This window comes from Bufo gargarizans, chromosome 3 (assembly GCF_014858855.1).
Source record: "Bufo gargarizans isolate SCDJY-AF-19 chromosome 3, ASM1485885v1, whole genome shotgun sequence".
NCBI lineage: Eukaryota > Metazoa > Chordata > Amphibia > Anura > Bufonidae > Bufo > Bufo gargarizans.
Window position 1 is genome coordinate 481,071,472 of NC_058082.1, and position 26,338 is coordinate 481,097,809.

The 26,338-nt window shown below is 43.5% G+C and overlaps 1 protein-coding gene across 1 annotated transcript in view; it reads left to right on the plus strand.

Annotated features, from left to right (window-relative positions):
• TRAF4 (TNF receptor associated factor 4) overlaps positions 1-20,966 on the plus strand; it is a 38,920-nt gene extending 17,954 nt beyond the window's left edge. Inside the window, exons 2-7 of the mRNA XM_044283801.1 lie at positions 8,764-8,815; positions 11,520-11,624; positions 13,465-13,626; positions 15,446-15,607; positions 16,863-17,018; positions 17,336-20,966. Coding sequence (XP_044139736.1) covers positions 8,764-8,815; positions 11,520-11,624; positions 13,465-13,626; positions 15,446-15,607; positions 16,863-17,018; positions 17,336-17,968 — 1,270 coding nt within the window. The 3' untranslated portion in view covers positions 17,969-20,966. The remainder of the gene's footprint in view (positions 1-8,763; positions 8,816-11,519; positions 11,625-13,464; positions 13,627-15,445; positions 15,608-16,862; positions 17,019-17,335) is intronic.
• Positions 20,967-26,338: the final 5,372 nt, after the last annotated feature.

Sequence of the window (26,338 nt, forward strand, 5' to 3'; positions counted from 1 at the left end):
TAATACTTGGCACAACCCTTTCAGCATAGCATTGATGCTCGGCTCTGATAATGCAAGGGTTACTTCTGAAGCAGCTGTATACATTGAACATGCTCCTCTGTGGCAGTGTGTTTCGCCAGCACATGATGGGATGAGGTAATCACTTGGAAGACTTTGGGCTGGAAAGGTCACTATTATTTCTGGGCTCATTAAATGGATCCTCTGTTTGTCTCTGCGCTCTGGATAGTCTCTGCTCTGACACAAGTAATTGGCGCTCGGTGTTGCTGAGGCCTGTTCTGGCTGAGGCCGTCCGTGTGACACCAGGATCTGGCTGCTGGGCTGAGGTAGTGGTTATCGGTCCAAGGGTCTCACTGTCTTTAGTAAAGGAAAAGAAAACGATGGGTTATGCGTTATAAGGGCTCAAGCACACAAACGTTTTTTTGTTTTTTTTTCCGTGTCCGTTCCATATTTTTATTTTTTTATGATATGCAGAATCATTCACTTCAATAGAGCCATAAATAAAACAGAAATGACTCTGTGTGCATTCCGTGTACGCATCGCCATTCCACAAAAAAATACAACATGTCCTACAATTGTCAGCATTACAGACAAGGATAGGACCGATCTATTAGGGGCCGGCACTTCCGTTCTGCAAAATGCGGAATGCACACGAGCCCTAAGGATGTGTAGGTGGACTGGAAAAAGGGGCCCGTATGGTGCACACAGCTTTGATTCATGACCCCCCCTATTATCTCATATATCTAATTTACAATATGCAAGGGGGTCATCACCCTTACAGTTCACTCTCTATAACAGGTTAAGGGTTTTCTGGACCCATATTTCTTAGGTCCTAAACCTGTGGTGTATGTGGTGCTAATTTCAGAGTTGCCTGCAGGAAACACCCTCCCAACATCATGTGTAGTGAATTGTACTGACATAATGCTGTCAGTACAAATCATTACATCTTATGTCGGCAGGGACACACAGCATTATAAATCATTATAATGCAGTGAAGTCGCACATGAAACATGTTTCCCACAGGCAGCTCATAACATGTTTCCCACAGGCAGCTCATAACATGTTTCCCACAGGCAGCTCATTGGTCTGAAACTTGGGTTTCCAGGCCATGCCTAAAGTGGTCACTCGTACTACAGGCCATGCCTAAAGTGGTCACTCGTACTACAGGCCATGCCTAAAGTGGTCACTCGTACTACAGGCCATGCCTAAAGTGGTCACTCGTACTCTCCTGCTGATGTGATTGTAATAGATACAGTACGAGTATGATTATAACCTTCGGGTACTTTGACATCATTTATTTCAGAAATGGATAGTTGCCTTAAAGAGGTCCTGAGAATGGTAGAGCTAGTTAAGAGGTAGTGGAGTTGGGAATGGGTTAATTATAAAACTCCAAAAAGAAGAGAAACCTCATCTGCTTAGAATTCCGCTCGTCTTCGTGTGCATCCTGGTAATGTGTGCAGGACTTTGTGAGCCTGGCCATTTTGTCAGCATTTGACTTGCAAAGTGGAATTAATATAAACTCCATATGATCGTCCCCTGGGATCCGGGCATCTGCAGACACATGTGGACCTACGTTCTCCGTTACCTGGATAACTGAGAGGTAACTGCCAATTACGTGGTCTGCTTATTGTCTAGCCTTCAGCAAAACGGTTTAAGACTGGAGATGCTTGTATTAAAAAGGGAGGAGTACTGAAGAGCAGAGGTGTTAGCGGGCACCCAAACTGTGCTGCTATACTGTGCCTGAATATTACATCTGTACACGTACCGGCCCATACAGACAGCTCCTTCTGCACCGTATTTAGAGCAGAATGTATTTTGCGACTGAAGACTTGCTTCTATTATATTCCTGTGAATTGCGTGACGGCCCTTCATAGGACAGGTGCCTGAGTATTGACTTATGTAATGTTTCCACTGGGGTTCCCCCCGTTATGCAGCAGGTGATTGGCAGGACGAAGATTTGGCCCTTCTTAACAAAAGTGGAGATTCCAAAAAAGAATTCCCACGGCATTCTTGGGTGTGGAGACGAACAGCTGCCTGGCACAGATTTTTTAGGACTTTGAAGAGTGTGTTACATCTGCTGCGTTCGTCTCGGAGCCTCTCGACGGTAACCGTTTACTGGGCTAACGGGTCAACTGTTCGCCCCATCTTTAAAGCAGTCACGTCATGATTGTATACCTTGCTGAATCGGCTACAATGTGTCACTACGCATCATTTCTTTGTTGGATAGTCCTTCATCTGTCCAGGGCAGTTTTCATAATGTATCATTATCAGAGATCTATATTGCATCATGTTATAGTCTGTGAGGAACTTCATATCTCCACCAACCCACTGACTAGGATTCGATTCTTGCCCCCCCCCCCCTTGAGGCCATTTAGCACAGATAAGGGAGAGTCATATGACACCTATCCTTGCAGCCTCAAAGGGATTATCCAATCCTATAAAAAGCCCCCCGATATGCTGGGTCCCCCCACACTGAATATACTTACCCCGCTCCCTGCGCTGCGGCTTCTCCCCGTGCCCGGATGAAAACATCCGGGTATTGGGGGGGGGGGGGGGGTCTAGCAGCCAATGGTAGGCGGGGATGAGCCTCCTTAGTGTCACCCACGATGCTAGTGAGGCTCGTCCCCGCCTTCCATTGGCTGCTCCCCCCCCCCCCTTCCCGACACCGGATGTTTTCATCCGCGCACAAGGTGAAGCAGCGGCGGTGTGGGGACAAGGAGCGGCGCAGGGAGCCAGGTAAGTGTATTCAGTGTGAGGGGCCTTTTAAAGGGGTTACCCAATCCAATAACTCCAAGTGAACAAGAACAGTACAGGTTTCTCCTGACTTGATTTGCTCTTCCGGGGGGTCATAAAGTAGATGCAACTGTGCCCACTAGGTTAACTATGATGGCCATTGTATTGATGATGTCTTATTCTTAATCTGGTGACAGGTTCCCATTCATAAACCTAAAGAATTAGGCTGGTATTACACTACCTGATCTTCGGGCAGTGCAAGCGCCAATGGATGATAACACAGCCATCAGCATTTGTTGGCAGCGGCCTGATTACACAGGCTGATGCAAACTGAATGTGGGAATGTATGTTCTGTTCATTATTGGCAGAACATTCTTGATGAGACAACAATGTGCTGCTGATAATCGGTCATCTTTCATCCTCATGAAGGATGCCCATCAGCTAATGAACAAGGGACTGATCGACTTGCTCAATTATACGAGCCAATTATCGGGACCTATTAACACTTGTTCCTGATAATTCACCTGATTTATTGTGCAGTCTAATAAGGCATTTATAGGCTTCATTGAACTCCAGAACACTGGTTCTCCTTATGGCGGTCAAGCTGGTGTAGGGTGGATTACAGGCAATTAACTCCAGCAAGAACTATGCAAATTAGCTCTCCTCCAGAAGGAAGAAACTGCCTGTCTAGTGCTACCTATAAAGAGCCTTCAAACACGACTAGGAATATCAGCCAAAACCAGACCAGCTGGATCAGCGTAAGGAGAACCAGTAGCCCCAAGATGTCAAGGACATCTCACTCCAAACAGTACCCTACTCTGTACTGATGAGGAGCAGGGACACCAAAACGGCCATCTACAGTATCTCTTCTTTGACTGATATACCTAGTAGGTTTTAGGACTCTTTAATGAGTCGGACATTGACTTACAGGCTAATTACCTATAGGTGGCACTAGTGAGGCAGTTTTCTTCATACAAGTTTTGTTGAATATTCAAGAAAGTCGAAATTTAAAAAGTTGTCTATAAAGTGGCACTTACCCACTAGTTTCTCATCAGACACTTGACTTCTAGATGTAGTCTACCTTGTTTGCCCTTTTGTACTGGGTGTGCTATGCTAGCTGCATTCTTATGTGTCATATCTAGAAAGTGACATACTCGGGGAGGGCCCTATTCCCCTGACAGAAGACAGGAGATGTGAAGGTATGTGCAGCACAGTAATGCCGGGGGTTCTGACTGTTACACCGCGCTGGCCGCAGCTCATTTTTACAGCCGGTCTTTCTGGTCCCGGTGCTGTCACCACTGTGGTTTTCTAGTCTCTGCTTCTGATCTCTGAGGTGGGTAGAAGGATTCTTACTGAGCACTGAACTCTGTTCCAGTTCAAGAGGAAAAAAGAATGCTAATGTTTGCTTTAAAGTTACAGTAACCTGGGTGTCCTTGTATTTGGCCATTCACATGGCGGTAGGTTAGTGCAATTATTTATTTTCTCTGCAAGGGATAAAGTTAAATATTAGCTTGGTAGGGCTATTGTAACCAGCAGGAGAGACATTGAGGCTGACCGCCAGCTCTCCATGCACATGACTGTCTCAACAGCTTCTGTATTATTCTAGAACGGATCGCACATTTCTCTTTAGCTTTTATTTTCTTTGTATTTTGTTTTTATACTCAGATATCTGTCTAGTTTTATTCCATCATTTTTCGCCTCCGTGTGTAATTCTGTGGCTGGTTATTTGGCCCACCCCAGGTTTGGCTACTTATGTAAACCCCTTATTATTACACTGATTGAAACTAAGGAGTCATGTGCTTTTTTTTTTTTTTTTTATTATAATTTTTTATTTAGTTTATTTTTATATGTTATATCTGCGACAAATGCCAGCTGTCGGCCTGGCTAATAACCGTTGCATGCACCGTATTTTGTCCAGGTGAAATGCAGCATTTATGCCAGAAAGAGTCAGATCACCGCTCATTACAGTCAATGCCGGATCTGCTGCCTGAGATGTGAACTTGTCTTTGGACTACAGGCTGTAATGCATTTTTGTATACTTACTGGGTTTGTCTGGTTTCGACAGCCACATTTTAGATTGTGGGTTAGGGGATTTTCTGTGCTTATTCCGTCCTGATTTTGCAAACAGAAAATTCCCAGCTTAATACAGAACCACCATTTTACCAAATCTCCTCTACATGCTGCAGAAAAAATGTGCATGAAATTGGTGAGGAAATTGACTGGAGGTGCCGGTGCGTCTTTTCTGTGTGGACCTACCCTGGGAAGGTAGGGGGGAAGCAGCATTGTAGAACACCTATTAAAATCAATTGTTTTGGGTATGGGTAGTGGAAGGGATTAACAAGTATTTTGCATCCGTGTCTGATCCGCATTTTTTGCGGATTACGCACAGACCCCTTCATTTCTATAGGTCCACAAAAAAACGGACAGCACACAGATGTCATCCGTGTGCTTTCTGCATCCGTATGTCCGTTCCGCAAATTATAATAGAACATGTCCTATTCTTTTCCGTTTTGCAGACAAGAATAGTCATTTTTAGGCGTGAAAAAAGATTGTACATGGAAGGCATCCATATTTCTGAGCTCATTTGGTTTGTGGACTGTACTACAGACGCGGTTGTGTGAGCTGAACTCACAGGATCGTAGTGATCTGTCATGCTGTGAGTTCCTGGCCAACCGCGGGTGCAAATGATGCTGCGAGTATGGGAGGAACTCAGAGCATCATAGGTCACGTGAGCCATAGTCGGTCTGGGAAACTTGGACCACATCTGATGGACCACATACGGCCGACTAAAGGCAGCCTAAGAGAAATATCTATACAGTGTTAAAATGTAACATCAATGTAAAAAGAAAAGCTATCCAAAGTACTATGGAGAACAGCAAATAAGTACAGTGAGAAGAATGCTATTTACAACACCCTGTTTTTACAATGAGTGCTCTTCAGCCGTGGTGTCCACTTGGGGCTTGTGATTTGCATGATGCAGTCGGGAGGAGAAGCTAAGTACACGTAGCCCATTGTATAAAGCAAACAAGCACAGTGGTGCAGTGTGGACAGTATTTGCTTATGGAGGGAGGAAGTTACAAGAAAGGGGGGAGAGTTCAGAACAAAAGCCTTTAGCTGCCAGCTGGCAACGTAGATCACAGCAGCATCTGCAAGCTAGTCCAGATGTGCTCTGTAATTGGGATCACATTGTGAGGAACTTGTGTCTTGTAAGAAAGTTCAGCTCTTGCACATCCTCCTTGCGATGTCTACATGACCCGGTGTGTAAAGATGGATGGAAGGTATCTTCACGATCTGTTGAGTTTTCTGAAAGTCTTGATTATGGCACCCACATTTCCTGTGGAAAACCATTAGTATTCAAGTTCCTTTTGATGGAACTGACTGAGCAAAACCTTAATGTGATCACATACACGTGAATGTTATCACTGCATCCATACCTTCTCAATCCAGGTGGTAGATGTCAAACTGTAGTGGCCACGTAGTGGGGTCTCCATCTTATGGTAGACTTCAGATCAGGGACAAGTAGGTGTTGATGTTGGGCCACCATGCTGCTCTGGATCTAAGACTGGGCTCACACTTATCAATTTTATTAGTAGACCTCTACAACATGGGATCATAAGACTAGATGCTCTGGAAGGATTATTTCGTTTTTGGATGCAATTATTTAGTAAATAAAATAAAAAGTGTTGAGTTATGACAGGTCTTCTTTAAATAACTAAGACACCAGGAGATATCTGAAAAAATAAATGTAATTGCAATATTGCCTTCAGGGTGGCGTATAGCCTTTCTGCTGCCTGATGCAAAAACTATAACGCCCCCGCTTCCCAATGCCAATTTCTTAACCTATCCCCTGTCACAATGAAAGCGCTCATTCCCCATGGCCCTACCACTGTCCCCCACTAGCCCTGGTGCTGCCTGAGGAGATCGCCTCACCTGGCCTCATTGGTGGTGCACCCCTGATAGACTTCCATACCCCAGGTATGCCTGTTCCTGATTCTGTTAGGTAGAGTACACAAACTACCTTTCCATCTTTTGTAAATCCTGTGCACAGCCAGTTACGAACTAGGAAACTGGATGACAACCCCTATGGTAGCTGTACTGGTGGCCATACTGGTTATCATCCAGCTCTTCTAAATAAGAGGGGGTTCTTTAGCACAAATCCATCCCATTATAAAACTTCCATGGCTATGTGTCTTGTCTGTGCCTAAAACTTTGGGAGTAATTTTGAAGGAGCAGCATTCAGTTTTATAACGGCAGGAGTTAATCTGCTTTCACGCGCTCGTGTAATGACTGTGGTGGTGTCACGTAACCTCCCCTGAAGTGCGTCGTAGCCCGAGTTCAGGGTTGTGCCATGCCAAATTGCTTTTCATGCGCTATTTATTTGACATAACTTCCAATAATATAATTTCTTGATACTGTAATTATCCTCAAGTAACGTCTCATTCAATACAGTTGCGTGTGATACACATTAATTATACTTTATTACATTATAGAAAAAGCCTAAGGGCCAACTGTCTGGTGGAGTTAGTGCTGTATGTTCTCCGCGCGTTCCCCTCATTAAGTAGAGCAAGTACACCCAAGCCAGGGAGTCATTTCTTTGATGAAAGAGATGAAAACCAAACTCATTTGCTTGAAGGGAAGCAGGATTATGACTAGAGGTTATTTCAAAGCAGATTTTTGGCCACTAAAGATTATCTGCCCTATAAATACAGTATATTCTTCCATCTTGGGCATTTTTGGAAAACGTTCAAAAGCTTGAGTTGTGTCTCTAAATTCAGATCAGCACATGAAGGGGGAACATTAACAACGCGTGGCCTGTAATTTATGCTTAAATCGGTTTTAGGTGCAGTAAAAGTATAAAAGACTCATTCCATTATGTATATCATATAGTTACGTGTAGAGATTTGATTATCTGTTTCATGCTGCATAAAGACAAATTAATATAAAAATATTCAGAAATTTTGGTCATTTTTGTTTTAATTTTCCATGTCACACTAATAAATATAACATGGGCAGCACGGTGGCTCAGTGGTTAGCACTGGTGCCTTGCAGCGCTGGGGTCCTAGGTTCAAATCCGACCAAGGGCAACATCTGCATGGAGTTTGTATATTCTCCCCGTGTTTGCGTGGGTTTCCTCCGGGTTCTCCGGTTTCCTCCCACACTCCAAAGACATACTGATAGGGACCTTAGATTGTGAGCTCCATTGGGGACAGTTGGATGACAATGTCTGTAAAGCGCTGCAGAATTAGTAGCGCTATATAAGTGTGTATAATAAATAAATATATAACATCGTGCAGGTTTCGCACTGGTTATTAAAGTAAAGACTTTTCAGTAGCCCTCTCATTATCATCATAGGCAGGATTTAAATGACTGATATCACCACTGTATAGGTAACCCAGCATCCACATGTCTGTTTTAGTAACTACTTGCATTCCGCTTATTGTTGTCATTCTGTTATTATTTCTGCTAGAAGTTATACGTTAATTGATAGCACTTTGCAATATGTCTCCAGGTGGCGTTTGCCAGCTGGTTGGAAGGGGGGGGGGGGGGGGGGAGTCTGACCCTATCCAATCAGTGCTGCCAATGTCAGACTATGCAGCGACACCCCCCCCCCCCCCCCCCCCAACTGGTAACATCCATCTGGACCTTCATTGCAAATTGCAAGTAATTCATTTATAACTTCTAGCAGGAATCATAGAGGAGTGGCACAGGGCAGGGTCATAGGAATTGATGCTCCTGCAGTTGTTATTACAATGGGGAATGCAAGTAGTTACTAAAACAGACAAATCAGGAGAGGTGACGGGTCCTCTATTGTGTGTGAGAATTAGATTGCAGATGATTACAGCCTGTGTACAGCCCTGTGCACTGTGTCAGCACTATGTGAGCTATGAGAAATACCGTATATCTCTCTGGGTCATAAATGTCATGTAACTGTACAGGCTTATAGCATGTCATGTACAATGTGTGATAATTCAGTCTGCAGGAAGCAGGTTTAAAGGGACGGTGTCTCTAACTTTCTTTTCTCTTGGTTTTCAGTGAAGGTGTTTTCAAGTGTCCAGAAGACCAGCTACCACTGGACTACGCAAAGGTAAAGACGCTTGAAAGGCGTATAACCTCAAGAACTATTTGTGCACTTGAAAGGGAAGTGTAGTGCACTCATTTCCCTCCTTAATGGTTACGCTCCAGTTCACCTTGCCGTTTATGTCGCAGCAAATCAGGCAGAACATCATGGTCGCCATCTTATCTACCGGTGTGCAGGAGCGTTCAGTTGTCAAATTCATAAGTGCTTTTGTCAAAAAGAAAATTACCAGTAAAGAGAAGTCCTTGTGTTTTCGTGCCGTCTGTGCTGAACATAGTTTATCAGTATCTAATGGTTGGGGTCTGACACCCGGGACCCCCGCCGATCAGCTGTTTGAGTAGGCACCGGGCCTCACAGTAGCGCCGTAGCCTTCTCCAGCTTTGCCTAGGCCAGTGACGTCACGTTCATCAGTCATGTGGCCTAGGCACAGTTCGGCCCCATTGACGTGAATGGGGCTGAACGCAGTACCAAGCACAGACGCTATACATGTCAAACAGCTAATCAGTGGGGCTCAGGGTATTGGACCACCACAGATCAGATAATGATGACCTTTCCAGAAGATTGGTCATTAGTAGAAAATTCTCAGAAATTTCACCCAGCTTTTCTGAACAGTAAGGCTCGGGCTGCATGGTGACGTGTCGCATGACTAAAAGTCTCTGAAAAGTTGCACAACCAAAAAAAAACATTCTTGCAAATTGTTGTCGCACAACTATTTTCGAGCTGTGATCTGGCTGTAAAAACCCAAACAATTCTCGGACAATTCGCAGGCAAGTCGCGGTGGCAAGCGTCTTGCATCGTGTTCTGTGATAGCAACAGTGTTGGGTTTTCCGTGACGGTCACCCTTGCAGCGTGTTGCATGTCGCATTGAGATCTTCAAGACCTATGATACATCACCGTGTAGGGTCAGCCTAAAGCTGGGTTTACACCGGGCGATGCAGCGGCCGAATGTCGGGAAGGAAGCGCTCCTTTCTGACAGTCGGCTGCTCGGTAAAGGAGACCGCACGTTTACGTGCAGCGATCTCCTTCACAGTATGAGGATGAGTGATGGCTATTGCGATCCCTCGACCTCATATAGAATCATGGCTTTCGAGCAGCAGATCGCTGTTTAGACCGCACGATCTTCTGCCCAGAAGCCGTCATCGGTGGTGTCTGCATGAGCGACAGGATCAAGTGTTTAACTCATTCATTGGGTGATCAGGCGGCACATTCAGATGGGCAGATTGTCGGGAACGACCGTTTGCAGGAACAGCGTCCCCAATAATTGGTGCGTCTAAATGCACCTTAAATCTACTTATTCCTGCCCTAAGGGGGAATGTATTACGGTTTAATTTGGGGGGGGTTTGCCTTTTAGACATCTGGGAAAGCTGGGTAATGACCCTTGCAGCAGTTCGCTTGTCACCTAGCATTTCCTTTGAGATTCAGCTAAACAGTGATGGCCAGTTCGCAGTATTCGCCGATGAACACATGTGATCTGCCATCTTCACTCCCAAGTCCGGTGCTGCAGAGGTAAGTTCTTGCCTGTGCCGCGAGCCGCTCTGAAACACATGCGGTCACCGGGAGCAGGCAGTTCCGCAACAGCCCGATGAAGGCCCTGGCTGTTCTCGGAACTGCCTGCTCCCTGGTGACCTGCATGTGTTTCAGAGCGGCTTGCGGCACAGGTAAGGACTTGCCTATGCAGCGCCGGACTTGGGAGTGAAGATGGCAGATCACATGTGTTCGTCGGCGAATACTGCGAACTGGCCATCGCTGGCAGCTAAGAAATGGATCATATTTGACTGACTCCTTTTTTGCATAAAAAGTGACCATACCACCTCCTAAATGAGCAGATTATTACTAAAAGCCCAACATTTCACTCTTCTCTAAAGGGAGCAGATGTGTTTTCTGTCCCTGGAAGATTTAGTTGGTTTGGAAGGGGAACACACACATCTTGTTGCATAATAGCAGTCATTTGTGTTCTACTTAAGGATCCGTCTACCAAAATAGCCCCTATCCATGCCGGCCAATGGTGCGCTTGCCAAAGAAAACTTCTCCAGAACCACTATGCTGAGCCCGGGAGACTTTTCGCCCCACAACAATGCCCGTCTGTTCCAGGCGCCTTTTTAAATGCAGCCCCATCAGGAGCATAAACCATGCTTTTGTGTCTTGCGTCCAAGCCAAACCCAGCACAGGCTGTAGATAAAGCAACGTCAGTACAGTCCTGAGACGCACTGGAGAAAAGGGCCTTTGTGGTGGCTGCGTTAGGAGAGAGCCTATGCTTGTATGTACCAGTTCTCAGGTTGAATGGCAGATTAAAATATATTCCATCACTCCAGCCTACCATTGTCTGTGCCGAACAAAGCTGCCCCCTTTTTTTTTTCTTTTCCTGCTCAATGTATACCCCTCCTGTCGCACGTGCTCCATACGGGAAGATGGAATGTGTCCGCACAATGTAACTTTCTTTCTTTTCTCCCGGCGACATTCCATGACAAATGCCCTGTTGAGTGACTGAGGCACAGCTGAGCCGGCAGCTGTCATGTATGTCTTATTACACATGGTCAAGGACAATTGTCCATGGCATTGCTCATGGTGGCCACACTTGGCAGAGAGCAGGTGCAACCGTGATGAAAATGTAGCTATTGTGCTCGGAGAATGTATTCACTGGTTAAAACACACCGCTTTGTTCACTTCATCTTACGAGTTTTTTCTTTTTTTCTCCTTCATGTCTCTGGAATAGATTTACCCGGATCGAGAGCTGGAAACTCAAGTCCTCAGTCTGTCCATTCGATGTATACATAGCGAGGAGGGGTGCCGCTGGAGTGGGCAAATAAAACAACTCCAGGTAAGGTGATGGATGACCCAAGCTGAGGGACTGAATTAGTCACCTTCCTATAAAAGTATCGACGCAAAAGTTTGGTAGAAACATTCTTACTTTACGTCTGATTTCTTTTATTCTCTAATAATCGGACCTCAAGTTGTTTAAAAAAAATAATCACGTGTCCTGCTTTCCAGGCTCCTGAGGGAAGCAGTTTGGACAAACCCTTTTTTGTTAGAGGGGTCACTAGATCCAGCCTAGCCTGCGATTCCTTGGATGGGATACTAATGCTAAATTATCTGTATTTGTCTGCAAATAAGAATATCATACGCTCAAGCCGATGACTTAATTTACCCTATGACATTCAGCATAGTGTGCCTTTAGCTTTATGCTCTGCTAGCTAAAGGGGCTAATACTCATGAGAGAAAATTTGGATTTTGGCAGGACTGGTTGACTGTCATATGAGTATGGAGGAATCCCGATTCTTCCCATGATGTCATGGAATAGAAGGGCTGGAAAAGAGGGTTGAAAGAATTTCCGTTTGCCCAACCCTTGTTTCTTAGGGAGATAAGGTGCGCCCTTAAGATTCCCGGCGGGTTAGAACTAGTACCATAAAGGGCCTCTCTGTTTAAAGGGGTTGTGCACTAATGTCCAGACCTCTCAGATTGGTGAGACCCGTGTTCGTGATCAATGTCATATTTACCTGATCCCCAGCGCTGGGTACCGACTCATTCACTCCCTGGCCTCCGGCGCTTGTCTTGGTTCCCTCCATGTAAACTTCCTGTTTGATGCTGGTGATCTACTTCCCTTGTCATGTGACCATTTGACATAATGCAAGGTGAGCAGCTGCCAGTGATTGGCTGCAGCGGCGTTAAATAAAAAGTTTACATAGAGGGACCCAAGACAAGCAGCGGAGTCGCAGGAAGCGAACCAGCCAGGACCCAGTGCTGCTAGGGATCAGGTAGCATGATTACCAATGCAGGATCCTGCCAGTCTTCGAGGTCTGGACTCTGGAAATCAGTGCACAACCCCTTTAAGGCTACTGTCACACTTGCGTTTTTGCCTGATCCGGCAGGGATCAGCTAAACGCTTCCGTTACTGATAATACAACCATCTGCATCTGTTATGAACGGATCCGGTTGTACTATCCTTAATAGGGCGAGACTTCGCATAATAACTTCATAAAAGAATTCCTACTGTAAAAAACTATTTCCGAACAATGGTTCGGTTCCAAGGTACCACTTGGAACCGAACCAGAGTTCGGGAAATGTTTTTTTTACAGTAGAAATTAATTTATGAAGTTATTATGCGAAGTCTCGCAAGATTTCGCGAAGTAATAACTTCGCCTCATAGGAGCCAATACATTCTAATTACTGTACAGAGCGCTCGCTCTTTACAGTATTCAAACGAAGTATTATGCAAATCGACTTCAGATGTTTCATCCAAAGTCGATTCGCTCATCTCTAATCCTTAACATAGCGAGGACGGATCCATCATGAACACCATTGAAAGTCTATGGGGAATGGATCCGCTTTCTATCGTGTCTGCGAAAACAGATCAGTCTTGCTCCTCATACCATGACGGAAAGAAAAACGCAGCATGCTGCGGTTTGCTCTCCGGTATGGGAACTCAACCAAACGGAATGGAATGCATTTTGGAACATTCCGTTGTGTTCACTTCTGTTTTGTCCCCATTAACCATGAATAGGGACAAAACGGAAGCGGAAAAGAGAAACACTAGTGTGAAAGTAGCTTAGTTTACTTCATTCTAACTTGTAGAACTATTTGTTTCATTGGAATCACAATGTCTGTGAAATCTGCAAAAAAGCCTGTGGTTATTTACTTTCTAATTTATTCTCACTCTTTAGACTCATCTCAACACTTGTGCCTTCAATGTGATCCCCTGTCCCAACCGATGCAGCACCAAACTGATACGCAGGGATTTGCCAGAACATATGCAGCATGATTGCCCGAAACGCAAGGTCCGCTGTGAATTTTGTGGTAATGACTTCACGGGAGAGGCCTTCGAGGTGAGAGTTGCCTAGATTACAAATGTTTGGTTATGTAGCATTCTGGGGCCTCTACTTTAGACCTTAAATTGTCATATGCACAATAGGTCCACTCTTCAATGATGGCATCTTCATATTCTTTAGACCTGTCCCATCAGTGGGCATATGTAAGCTAGAAACTTCACTGATGTTCTAATCCAGGAGGCTCCTATTTTTACATGTCACCACCTTCCTGATGAAAATGTAGACAGTCATCCATTTGGTCAAGATATTAATGGTGGTCCCAGCCACCATGGATGTGATCTTCTGATATCTCTATCGTTTGTCCATGCTTCGGATGCCTCCTTCATACTAAGGAATGCTTGGATAGAAAAGTACCACAAACGTCATTAATATACTCCTACACTTTAGCAGGCTAACCATAGGTGATGCCTCCAGACTCCACCAACGCGTGTGTTTCAGAGGGAATCTCCAATGAGAGAACTGATGGACATGTTAAAATCCAGCTTCCCTTGTCCCTATTTTCCCTATCATGTGCCGTTGGTGGACAGTCAAGAAGCTCCCATGTACACAATAAGAAGGACAATTGGCACAATATTTTTCATGTGTCTAGCCAGCTTAAAGATAATTATGCAATATTAGTTGGCAGATCCATCCAATTTTGATGGAATCGGCAGAAGATAGAATGCCTTTGGCGAGCTATACTCATTAGATAGCTGGGAGGTCCAACCAAAATGGCCTGGACAAATTGTTCAGAACTGTGGTCAGCTACTTTCACACTCGCGTTTTGGGCAGATCTGTCATGGATCGGCAAAAACGGATCTGTTACAATATAACAACCGCATGCATCAATCATGAACGAATTAGTTTGTATTATCTGTAATGTAGCCAAGACGGATCTGGCATGAACTCTATTGAAAGTCAATGGGAGACGGGTCCGTTTTCTATTGTGTCAGAGAAAACGGATCCGTCCCCATTGACTTACATTGTGTGCCAGGACGGATCCGTTTGGCTCAGTTTTGTCAAGCGGACAGCAAAACGCTGCAGGCAGCGTTTTGGTGTCTGCCTCCAGAGCGGAATGGAGACTGATCGGAGGCAAACTGATGCATTCTGAGCGGATCCTTTTCCATTCAGAATGCATTGGGGCAAAACTGATCCGTTTTGGACCGCTTGTGAGAGCCCTGAACGGATCTCACAAACGGAAAGCCAAAATGGGAGTTTGGAAGAAGCCTTAAACATATGTAATCGAAAGGTGGCCATTAGCACCTTTCCTTGCAGGCAATGTGCCATCATTTTATATTCAGATAATGAAATTATAACTTTCAAAATCAAGAGTCTGAATAGCCACATGATAAGATGCGGCCTAAAACGCAAATCCATCGCTTGGTCTCCATAAGTTCTAGAAAATCTCTTGTCTATACTGGTATACAGTTTACACCGTGACCTATATAGTATAATTCTTCACACCGATTTAATTGTCACTTTACCCAGTGGTGTCTGTTTTCTGAACACTTCATTTTACCACATTTACATTTTCTTCCATGCAATCTGCTTATAATGTAATTTTCAAAATCCTCTTAAAAAAAAAAGCCCCTGCTCATCATAGCAGCCCCATTGCCCGAGCTAAGCATTCAGCCTCATATTTCACATATTAAGCTAATGACTTATACATTTACCATTTAGAGCGATAATCTTTGATGTATTAGCTGTGTCAAACATTTAAATGCCTCTCCTCTTTCTCACGCTGAGTACGTCTTACTCGTTTGTCTAATCGCAGAATATGGGGGAAGCTTTCTTCTTTTCTTGACATTAACCCCTTCTGTTCTCTATGTTGAACTAGGATCACCAGGGCTCCTGTCCACAAGAAAGTGTGTATTGTGAGAACAAGTGTGGCGCTCGAATGATGAGGCGCGTACTGTCGCAGCATTCGCTGGCCGAGTGCCCCAAGCGTACTCAGCCATGCCCTTACTGCAGCAAGGAGTTTGTGTTTGACACTATCCAGGTACGGATGGGTATATGGTAGCGTTGGGGAGCTGCTCTTTTTTGGCAATTGGTCAAAGTTTATGCTGACATGAAAATCTACACGTACCATTAATTTGTCTACTGAACCCAGTTTAGCATTAAATAACCACAGGCTGCATGGGCATGGCTACCAGGATGAGGTGCCGTTCAGCGATGACTTTGAATGATTTAAGGAGAACATAAAAAATTATGAGCTGATAACTGGAAGACCAAGGGAAAAAAATTATCCTTGCATTGTGGCATCACTATGTGCAGTTATGGGGGTCATTTATCTAACTGGTGTAAAGTAGAACTGGCTTAGTTGCCCATAGCAACCAATCAGATTCCACCTTTCATTTTTCACAGTAGGATTGGAAAATGAAAGGTGGAATCTGATTGGTTGCGATGGGCAACTAAGCTAGTTCTACCTTACACCAGTTTGATAGATCTCCCCCTACCTTTGTAATGTAAAAAATCCTTATGTGCATTACGCCCGTGCCGCGGTATGACTGTGTGCCTTATCCTTGTGCTGTGACATCCACTTGTGTGTTATTCCTGCACCGTGACATCACTTGTGCATTGTTCCTGGGCTGTGACATCATCGTATGTGGCTTATATATACTGTGATATCACTTGGTCCATTGTTTGTGTAGTGATATCACTGTGTGCATTATTCCTGGTCTGCAAGATCACTTGTGTATTATTCCCGGGCTGTGATTTCCCAGCCCAGGGATAATGCACACACTGATGTAATGGCACAGGTCTAATGTCCACAGCGATATTACTTTGTGCATGATGTCTGTGTATACCAGCACATTGGAATTGTCAAAGATGTACCGTATTTTGCAGTGCAGTCCCTGCATCGTCTTAGGGTTACTTACATTAAAATCGTACATATACTTATATATACGTGTCTTATTTTCCTGCTACCATTATATATACGTGTCTTATATTCCTGCTAAATTGCACTTTATCCTTGAAAGTATGGATCTCATGTTATTGACTATGTTCAGGAGACCTAGAGCAGAGTTGTCAAACTCACGGCCTTTCGGCTGTTGCGAAAACTACAACTCCCAGCATGCTATAATAACTGGAGGCTGTCCGGGCATGATGGAAGGTGTAGTTTTCCAATAGCTGGAGGGCCACGAGTTTGACATCCCTGACGGAGAGTATAGCCATACATCATATTCGCTTACTCGCTTTGCAGCAATTACATTTAGCATTGTACTTAATCGGCTGTAGTTTTATTTTTGCAGAGTCACCAGTTTCAGTGTCCACGGTACCCCATCTCCTGTCCTAACCAGTGTGGCATTGGCAGCATTGCCAGAGAAGATCTGAGTGGGCATTTAAAGGACAGCTGTAGTTCTGCTTTGGTACTTTGTCCGTTTAAGGAGTCTGGCTGCAAACACAGGGTAAGTTTTCAATGTCCTGCTCAGTTTAGTGACAGCGACTCTCCCTTTTGTCTGAATGGCGCTTGCACAAATCCATGCACATGCTGCCAAAATAACCCCTTGCAGAAATCTCTCCATACATCTGAATGGGGTTATTTTGGCAGCATGTGCATGGATTTCTACAAGCACCATTCAGACAAATGCAGATCTTAAGGAGAAATGGAAGTAAATTGAGCCAGTAAATTTCAGTCAAAAACATTCTGAACTTTTGTGCAAAAATAATATGGCGTAAGTAGTAAATAATGCAGATTTTTTTTTTTTGTATTTCCTCCTACTAGTGCCCTAAGATTGGAATGAGCAGACATCTAGAAGAGAATATGAGAGCCCACCTCAGTATGATGTCCGCTTTGGTTAGCCGACAGAGGCAGGAGATTGTAGAGTTGCGGAAGCAGGTGGAGGAACTGTCTGTAAGCAGTGAAGGAATACTTATATGGAAGATCAGCGACTATTCCCGCAAAATTCAAGAAGCCAAGGTCCGGGGCAACTTTGAGTCATTTAGCCCACCCTTTTATACACACCGATATGGCTACAAGCTCCAAGTATCTGTATTCTTAAATGGTAATGGCAGTGGTGAAGGCAACTACCTTTCAGTTTATATAAGAGTCCTCCCTGGAGAGTATGACAGCCTGCTAGAATGGCCTTTCTCATATCGTGTCACATTTTCATTACTTGACCAAAGTGATCCTTCCTTGTCCAAACCCCAACACATCACAGAAACCTTTAACCCTGATCCAAACTGGAAGAACTTCCAAAAACCAAGTGGCTCTCGAAATTCCCTGGATGAAAGCACCCTTGGCTTTGGCTATCCTAAGTTTATTTCTCACGAGGACATCAGAAAACGCAACTATGTACGTGATAATGCTATATTTCTTAGAGCATCCGTGGATATTCCTCAGAAAATCATTGCATAACTGGAATGTTTGGACCTTTCGGAGAGATTTGTTTTCGCACTATAACCAGTAGTGTTTTCTCCAGTTTCAGTTCGTGAGTTGTATCACTACCTAAGATGGTCTAGCTTGAAGGAGGAGGATGGTTACAAAAGAGGTACAGATGTTTTGTCCTCCAGTTAGTGTAAATTTGCATTTATATGACCAGGTCAACTGTGAAGCCTTGGAGATAGGAAGATGGTTTTCTAAGCCATTCCTACATTTTTGGAGATGATGTTCCAAAAGAAACTTCAACAGTCTAAGTGACCAAAAGTTCACCCTTGTTCTTCTCTTTTGGCAACTACAGCTGCTGCTAAACTGAGACAAAATTTGTCACCTGGCATCTTTCCATGGCAGCAAACGGAGAGCCTGTATAGAGCATCTTTTTTTTTGCATCTCACAATACTAGATTTGGACTGTGAGAACCTACAGTGCAATAGACTGCTGAACATTGTAGAGGAAAGGGAGAATTGGATCAATGTTCTCCGAGCTGCAAAAGAAATCCTTTTTGGTCTTTTGAGGTGTTTGTGAGGTCAGCACCTAAGAAGCTTGTCACTCAGAGAGCAAAACTAAAGTCCGGGTACTAACATAAAGCCAAAGTGTCCAACCAAGGAGAGAGGACTGCGAGGTGTACCCCAGGCAATACAACAGAGACAGGTCTACCTCAGGAGTGTTTGTGGTGCTGGCATCATGTTCGAGGAAGCTTGTGTAACTCTTAGCCTAAGCGAGTACTTTGGCTACAAATGGTTCAAGGGTTTTCAAAAGGACCCTGGCCTGGAAGTGTGCCGGTGACATGCACATCATACGACAAATGGAGGAGTGTCTTCAGGCCCTTTGTCACCCAAGATGGCCGCCAGGTTGGGTGCATTTGTATTCCGCGCAGCAGCATTTTCTACTATTTTGTAGCCTTTTTACTCATTTTGTAATTGACAGTTTGATAATGATATGTATTTGGACAGCTTTGGGAATTGATTCTAATGATTTCTTAGCTGGGGTATTCGGTTACTGATTCTTGTATAATGAGAATGATCTGTTTGATGTGACTTCTCTAACGTGAATACTGCAGCTCTGTACAATTTGGTGAATAAAATCCTATAGTGAATTAACCGTCTGAGACACAGTGCACAGCACTGAGTTATGGTCCTCTCTCCTGCCGTAACGAAGCAATCTTGTATGTAGAATATCCCAAGAGCAAGCCATCTCCCAGTGGTGACCCATATTTTGTATTTCAGTTTGTTTCTCTAATAATCTGATGTATAATCAGAAAACGTCTTGCAAAATAAGTGATTCTAGGTATCATTAATGTGGACATGTGACCTACGCACTGAATGCTACATTTATACTTGATTCCTTCATTCTTCAGACCGTTTACTAGGACAGTTTGTTTGCAAACTCTAAGCACAAATTAACTGAAAAAATATCATTTTTGGCTACTGACACAAGAAGTAAAATGTAGATGATGTAGCGCCGATGTGCCAGCAGAAGGCTATAATGTGACATGTATGCCCAGCATGCCATTGCAAAAAGTTACTGGATGTCTATATAAATAAATCTCAAACATTGTGACTGAATACACTCCATACACTTCTCACTATATTGCAGAGCTATATTCAGACTAATCACTGGCAGCAGGTTATTTCCATGAGAACAAAAGTTTAAATCCGGGAGAGTCCTGGAGGCCCTTATAAACATTAGATGGTCGGCCAGCCCTGCCAAAACCAAAAGGTTCAGATGACATTTATATTGGGGCGCATTCACACGATCGTAGTGTTTTGCGGTCCGCACATGGCCAGCATTATTATAGAAAATTGCGGACAAGAATAGGAAATGCTCTGTTTTTTGCGGGGACACGGAACAACAGATGCGGACAGCAGACGGTGTGCTGTCCACATCTTTTGCGGCCCCATTGAAGTGAATGGGTCCTCACCTGTTCTGCAAAATTGAGGAATGAATGCGAATTCATTCATACTGTCATGTGAATGAGCCCTTAGTCTGTGCCTCGTCTATTAATCAGGATGCTCCAGAGTTTCCACTACATTTCCAGTGAATGGCTGAATTTTACATTCTCGCACTGGACCACAGCTTATAATTGTGCAAAGACCACAGGAACCCCTTCAAGGGCTTCTGCACAGTACTGATGTTTTAATTCAGTCATCCCAAAATTAAAAGTGTCATTTTTCACGCATTGCCACCACAGTCTGTTTCATTATTTTCCAGCATGTGATAAGCAAATGGCCAAGATATAAGAAGTGTGGTTCCAGTGATTCAGATTTCTAAGGCTGGATTGACCAGAAAATATACTGGACATATCATCTATCCGTGTTACTCGAGTGCGTCATGGCCCGACCACGGGTTTAACCCATCGGAGCTCACAGCATCATCGATGCAGTCAGGCCATTACACATGCAAGTGTAACAGATGAATAATGCATCCGGTATACATTTGCTAAATACCCATGACTTAGGATGGATTCACACAATGTTATAAGCGTCATGTACCAGAAAACCCCCAAACTGCTTAGCCTTAGAGATGCACACCAGCATTTTGGACAGACATAACCAGATTGTTTGCTCTGTTGGTGTGAAAACTTTGTTAATACTAAATTCCTGACAAATATTGAACTAAAAATAGGTGACCCACCAGGAACTCATTCCATGTCTATTAATGTACCTACCAAGTGCCAATAGTTATTAGGATCCCTCGTGTGCTGTCAGAATACGGTAGGGCTGACGGACGAGCCATACCTGGAGTGATGGTGCTATGTGGCAATGATCTGTGTATCTCAGCTATATGGATCCTGTTAGGAATTGCAGATCGTGCTCTGATAACCGCATCATCCGTGTTATGTAACGTGTCCTGAATTATTCCTTTTTTTGTTGTTAATTATTTATTGTCTACAATTTGTTGAATGAAGAATTAATGTATTGAATGGGAGGGGCAGTTGATTGCCTTTATACTTTTGTATAATAAATCCTCTCCATAATGAAAATTCTGGTCTTTTTTGTGATGATTTTATATGTAATTGATTATTTTTCTCCTTATTTCCTAGTCACGCCAGTTTTATGTAGCTGTACAGTACGTGTCATTCTCTGCTAGGGAGAGTTAATTTTCCTATTTAAATACTAAACCAATTAACCTAGCTGTAGTGTGTGCTTGGACCGTGGGAGTATATTAGGTGTGTAATGGAAGTCTAAAAAGAACATAGTGAAAACATACAAACTTTAGAAAGCTAACCAATGATATTTACAAAAGTTCACAGAAATAAGGAATAGTGTGATGCTTGTGCGGGCTAGAAAATGGTCATCAAAAAATAAAAAATAGTCAGGAAGACACCAAAATTATAACTTTGGTACTGAATACACTGTGCTTATTATACTGTACATAATTCTCTGGAAATCCCATGCAACTGTAGTTTAAAAATAATTTGTGCCCATCCACCACGGCAAAGTGACCTCAATCTGGATGGGAACCTGCTCTATGATATCTCTCTCTGTTCTAGTCGGCCTCCTAATTCTGGGTAAGCAGGCTCCTCATGTGCAACACATACTACAAAGATAGAAATTAGTCATCACCTCCTGCAAAATGAAGCAGATGTGCAGGTGCTCGGCCCCTTGGCTGAAACTACAAAAGCAAACACTGTGCAACACTACTCTGCAAACATAGAAGATATAGACTAATATCATATTCTCTAATATGGAGTAATATCCATATGTAAAATGGATGTGAGGTACTTAGCAAATTTTGTCTTTGCAGGATGCATTTGTAGATGTGGCTGTATCCATTTTGGTTGAGCACTCCTAACTAACCCATCCTTTCCATAGGCTGTTTTTACAGTAATTAGTGCAGTATATAGAGCTGTAGTCTGCTCTCCCTGCATTTACTTGAGGCTTGCTGGCACAGAGAGAGGTAACAAGTGGAGCAGAGACTGATGGATCAATAGGTACATTGTCCTCTTCTAGAAATTAGCCTTAGGTGTCATGCACAGCTGTATACCGTGAATATGGCTACCATAGAAGTCAATGAGACCATACTATGGCGCCGTAAGCATCCATTGCCGTTTTTGTCTCTTATTCATACAGAATACAAGATATGGTAAAATAATCTGATGCTATATAATGGAGATATACTTCCTAAGTAACATTTTCGTCTCCTCTACATCATTGCCCCTGTTGGAGTGCCCCTGCTGTTAGGCACTTGATGCTACAATGTAGAAACCACACTGTGATGGAGACTATACAGTATATATGGAGGCAAATTTATCCAGCTTTTGTATGCACCAGTTTTATGGGGTAAAAAAAGTCACACATTTATGAAAAGCATCATATTTGAGCAATAATGTCTGACTTTTTCTGTCTGTTACCAAATTTTGAAAAGTAAGAGTGGGGAGGGTTGAGAGGCCAACAGCATGGTCTTCATTGGTCTGACAAATTTATTACGTTTTGTTTAAAGAGGACCTTTCATGTATTTTTTTTGTTTAATTAAGTGCATTTACTTGCAGGATACTGATGATGATGCTGCCATCATTGTTCTTTTTTTCAAATACCCTTCCCTTGCCCTGATGTGCCCCCCTGCTGCAGTTTTTACGCCCAGTTATACTAAGAATTGCTACAGAGAGGAGGAAAGGCCAGGGTTTCTCAGTGGGCATCTCCTTCTCCCCGCCTGCCATTTCCAAGACCTATTAATACATTTTGTGCATTTTCTACCAGTCTTGAAGGGCTTCTGTCAGCCCACTAAACCGTTTTTTTTTTTTTTTTTGGTTAATAATAATCCCTATACTGCGAGCTCTGCATACATAAGCTAAATATTCATTTTGGATCAGTAGAATTTGATAAAAAGCTATTTTTATAATATGTAAATTACCTTGCTACCAGCAAGTAGGGCGGCTACTTGCTGGTAGCAGCCACATCCTCCGATCCTAATGACGCCCCCTCCGCATTGTGATTGACAGGGCCAGGGAACGGAATCGTTCTCTGCTGGCCCTGTTTGAATTCCAAATCTCGCACCTGCGCCGTACCTGTCTTTAATCGGCGCAGGCGCACTGAGAGGACACCGCTCTCTCGGCCGCTCCATTCTCAATGCGCCTGCGCCGGGTGTAGATGTGACGTCATCGGCGCAGGCGCATTGAGGATGGAGCGGCCGCCTCTCAGTGCGCCTGCGCCGATTAAAGACAGGTACGGCGCAGGCGCGATATTTGGAATTCAAACAGGGCCAGCAGAGAACGATTCCGTTCCCTGGCCCTCTCAATCACAATGCGGAGGGGGCGTCATTAGGATCGGAGGATGCGGCTGCTACCAGCAAGTAGATGCCCTACTTGCTGGTAGCAAGGTAATTTACATATTATAAAAATAGCTTTTTATCAAATTCTACTGAACCAAAATGAATATTTAGCTTATGTATGCAGAGCTTGCAGTATAGGGATTATTATCAAAAAAAAAAAAAAAAAAACGGTTTAGTGGGCTGACAGAAGCCCTTTAATAAATTCCCCCATAGATTGAACTATATCTGGGTAATGGACAAATACAGTTGCAAGAAGAAGTAAGTGTAATTACCTGGATTTCTGCATTGATTACAAAATGTGGGTTGGTTCTTATCAATCATAGAAAAACACTATTGGGGTCATTTATTAAGATCGGCGGTCTTAACATAACCAGCGCATCCACCGCCGGTCCAAATCCTAAAACAGGTATAGAAAATCATAAGGGAGACTGGATGGCCGGCCTTCCCACACCCTCCTTTTTTTTTTTTTTTACTTAGACTTGGTATAGAAGTTCGTAAATGACCCCCTATGTAGCTAATAATATAAAACATTTTAGTGCTCGTTATTTTCGTAACTCCTATAGTGGTGAATAGAGGGTGACCACGCATTTGCAGCTGCTCTCTGTCTACTTCAAGGGTCCCGTTCTAGAGACCTGACATTGATGGTTTATCCTAGCAATATGCCATCAATGTCCCAGATGGGCATACCCCTTTAACTAAAGGCACATAAAGTCTGGTTACTGACAAATCTGTTCTCTTAAAGAAATAACAATAACTTTCATACCTCCAAAGACATTATGGAGATACATGAAGCTGGAAAAGGCTACAAGAGCATTGCTAAAGATTTAGGTGTAAATATCATTATAGGAACAGATTAATTGTCTACAAATGGAAAACGATTCAGGATTGTTGCTGCTCCCACTAGGAGTAGGCGTCCTAGTAAGATCACTCCAGTAGGACAATGAGCAATCCTGCTAGAAGTGAGAAAGAACACAAGAATAATGGTAAAAGACCTACAGAGTACTCTGCAAATAACAAAAGCTCTGTTAGAACAACGCTGAACAAGAATGGTGTTCATGGATAGGCATCACAAAAGAAACCGCTGTCCTTTTAAAAAAGGTTTGCCTTAGACCATCTGGATGTTTCACAGTGCTCTTGGGAAAATATCTTATGAACAGATAAAAGTTGAATTTTTATTTTTTTTTTACCTTAAATGTGCAACACCATGTTTGGAGGAATAAAGAACATTGCACTTCAGCACTAAATCCAGATGGAAGGAGCATCATGGTGTGGGGCTGTTTTGCTGCCTCAGGACCTGGACACCTTATGATCATTGAGGGAACAATGAATTCTAAGGTGTATGACATTTTGCAGGGGAATGACCTCAAGCTGAAGACATTGGGTGATGCAACAAGACAATGACCTAAAGCACACAAGTAAATCAACAAAATAATAGAAAATGTATGTTTTAGAATAACCAAGTCCGAGTCCTGACCTCAATCTTAGGCCTCCTGCACACGAACGTGTGCCGGCCGGGCCCGTGCTGCGGTCCGCAACACACGGGCACTGACCTTGGGGCCGCCGCACGTGGCTCGCGGACCTATTCACTTGAAAAGAGTCTGCCATCGGCATCCAACTGTCTGCACTGCAAACAAGTAGTGCATGTATGTACTACTTTTTTGCGGTGCGGAGGCACAGACAGAAAACCCACGTAGGCACTCTTCCGTGGCCTTCTGATCCATGCCTCTGTTCCGCAGCGCACCTCCTGGATTGCGAACTCATTCAAGTGAATGGGTCCGCATCCGTGATGCAGGGTGCACACGGCCGGTGCCCGTGTATTCTGGATGCATTGTTCGCGGGCCGCAGCCAGGCAACGACCGTGTGCATGAGCCCTTATCTAGATGCTGTGGCATGACCTGAAGTAGGATGTGAATGCAAAGTATCCAGAAATATTGACGAAAGCATTTGCAGAGAGGAATGGTCCAAAATTCCTCCTCCGCATTGTGCAACACTTATTCGCAGCCACAGGAAATGTTTGCTGGAGTTGATTGCTTTCACCCTACACTCCGGGTGTTTACTCAATGTGCTAAGTAAGAGACATAAAGGGGTTGACTCTTTGTATGTTAGTAGTTTAGCTACATGTGTTTGTCCATTATTGTGTCTCACATAACAATGAGATGACATTCTATTAATGATCATTAAAGAAATCCAGTGAACAAATGGTTGACTTACTCTCCCTGTAATTGTACAAATGCTACATGATCACACCCGTTATTTTTTTTTCTTAATGGTCTCTGTCTTACTTTTCTTGTCTCTACTATCTCTTCACCATGGCTCTCACCAGGAAATGTCCTGTACATAGAAGTACTTATTGTTACAGGTCAGTAAACCCCATGATTGTAGTTTCTCCATGAAGAACCATCAGAAGAACAGCGTTGTGTACATATCCTACATAGGATCTGGAAACATTTTGTTCCCTGTAAGCTGTGAACATAGTCATTACATGTGTCATGGCAACTTTTCTAAATACAGACGTTCACTTTAATATTGAAGTGTGTGATAATGACTCTTTGGGAAATTAACACCTTTCTTTCATCAGTAATTCATTACAGCTGCTTTGTGTCCAGTCTTATCTATGGGAGGTGTGAAGAGATAGCGGAAGTGGAATATCTGCCTCATTGGGGTCTATCTAGATCAGACATTTAAAGACGGATACACAAAAGGCTTAATAAAACATACAGAACCAAATGACATTTTTACTTTGTAATGAAGTGATAATAAGGTAAACCAACTCGTATTAAAATATTACTACTGTGTGTTTTTTTTTTTTTTGTTTTTTTTTTATATCAATTCTCGTTTTATTGAAGAAGTAATATTGTACATAGCTCAGCAGGGGCTGACTGGCAACTTTTGGCCCAGGGGGCAAGTAACACCCAGAGGCCCACTGAGCCCCCCCCCCCCCCTTGCCACTTTCGTCAGCCATGTAAATTAGAACACAGTAAAACAAAATAAACTAGGCATGCTCCGATATATATCGGCCGCCGAAACACATCAGCCGAAAATTGCATTTTTGGTATAATGCCGAAAGTGTCATTTTCT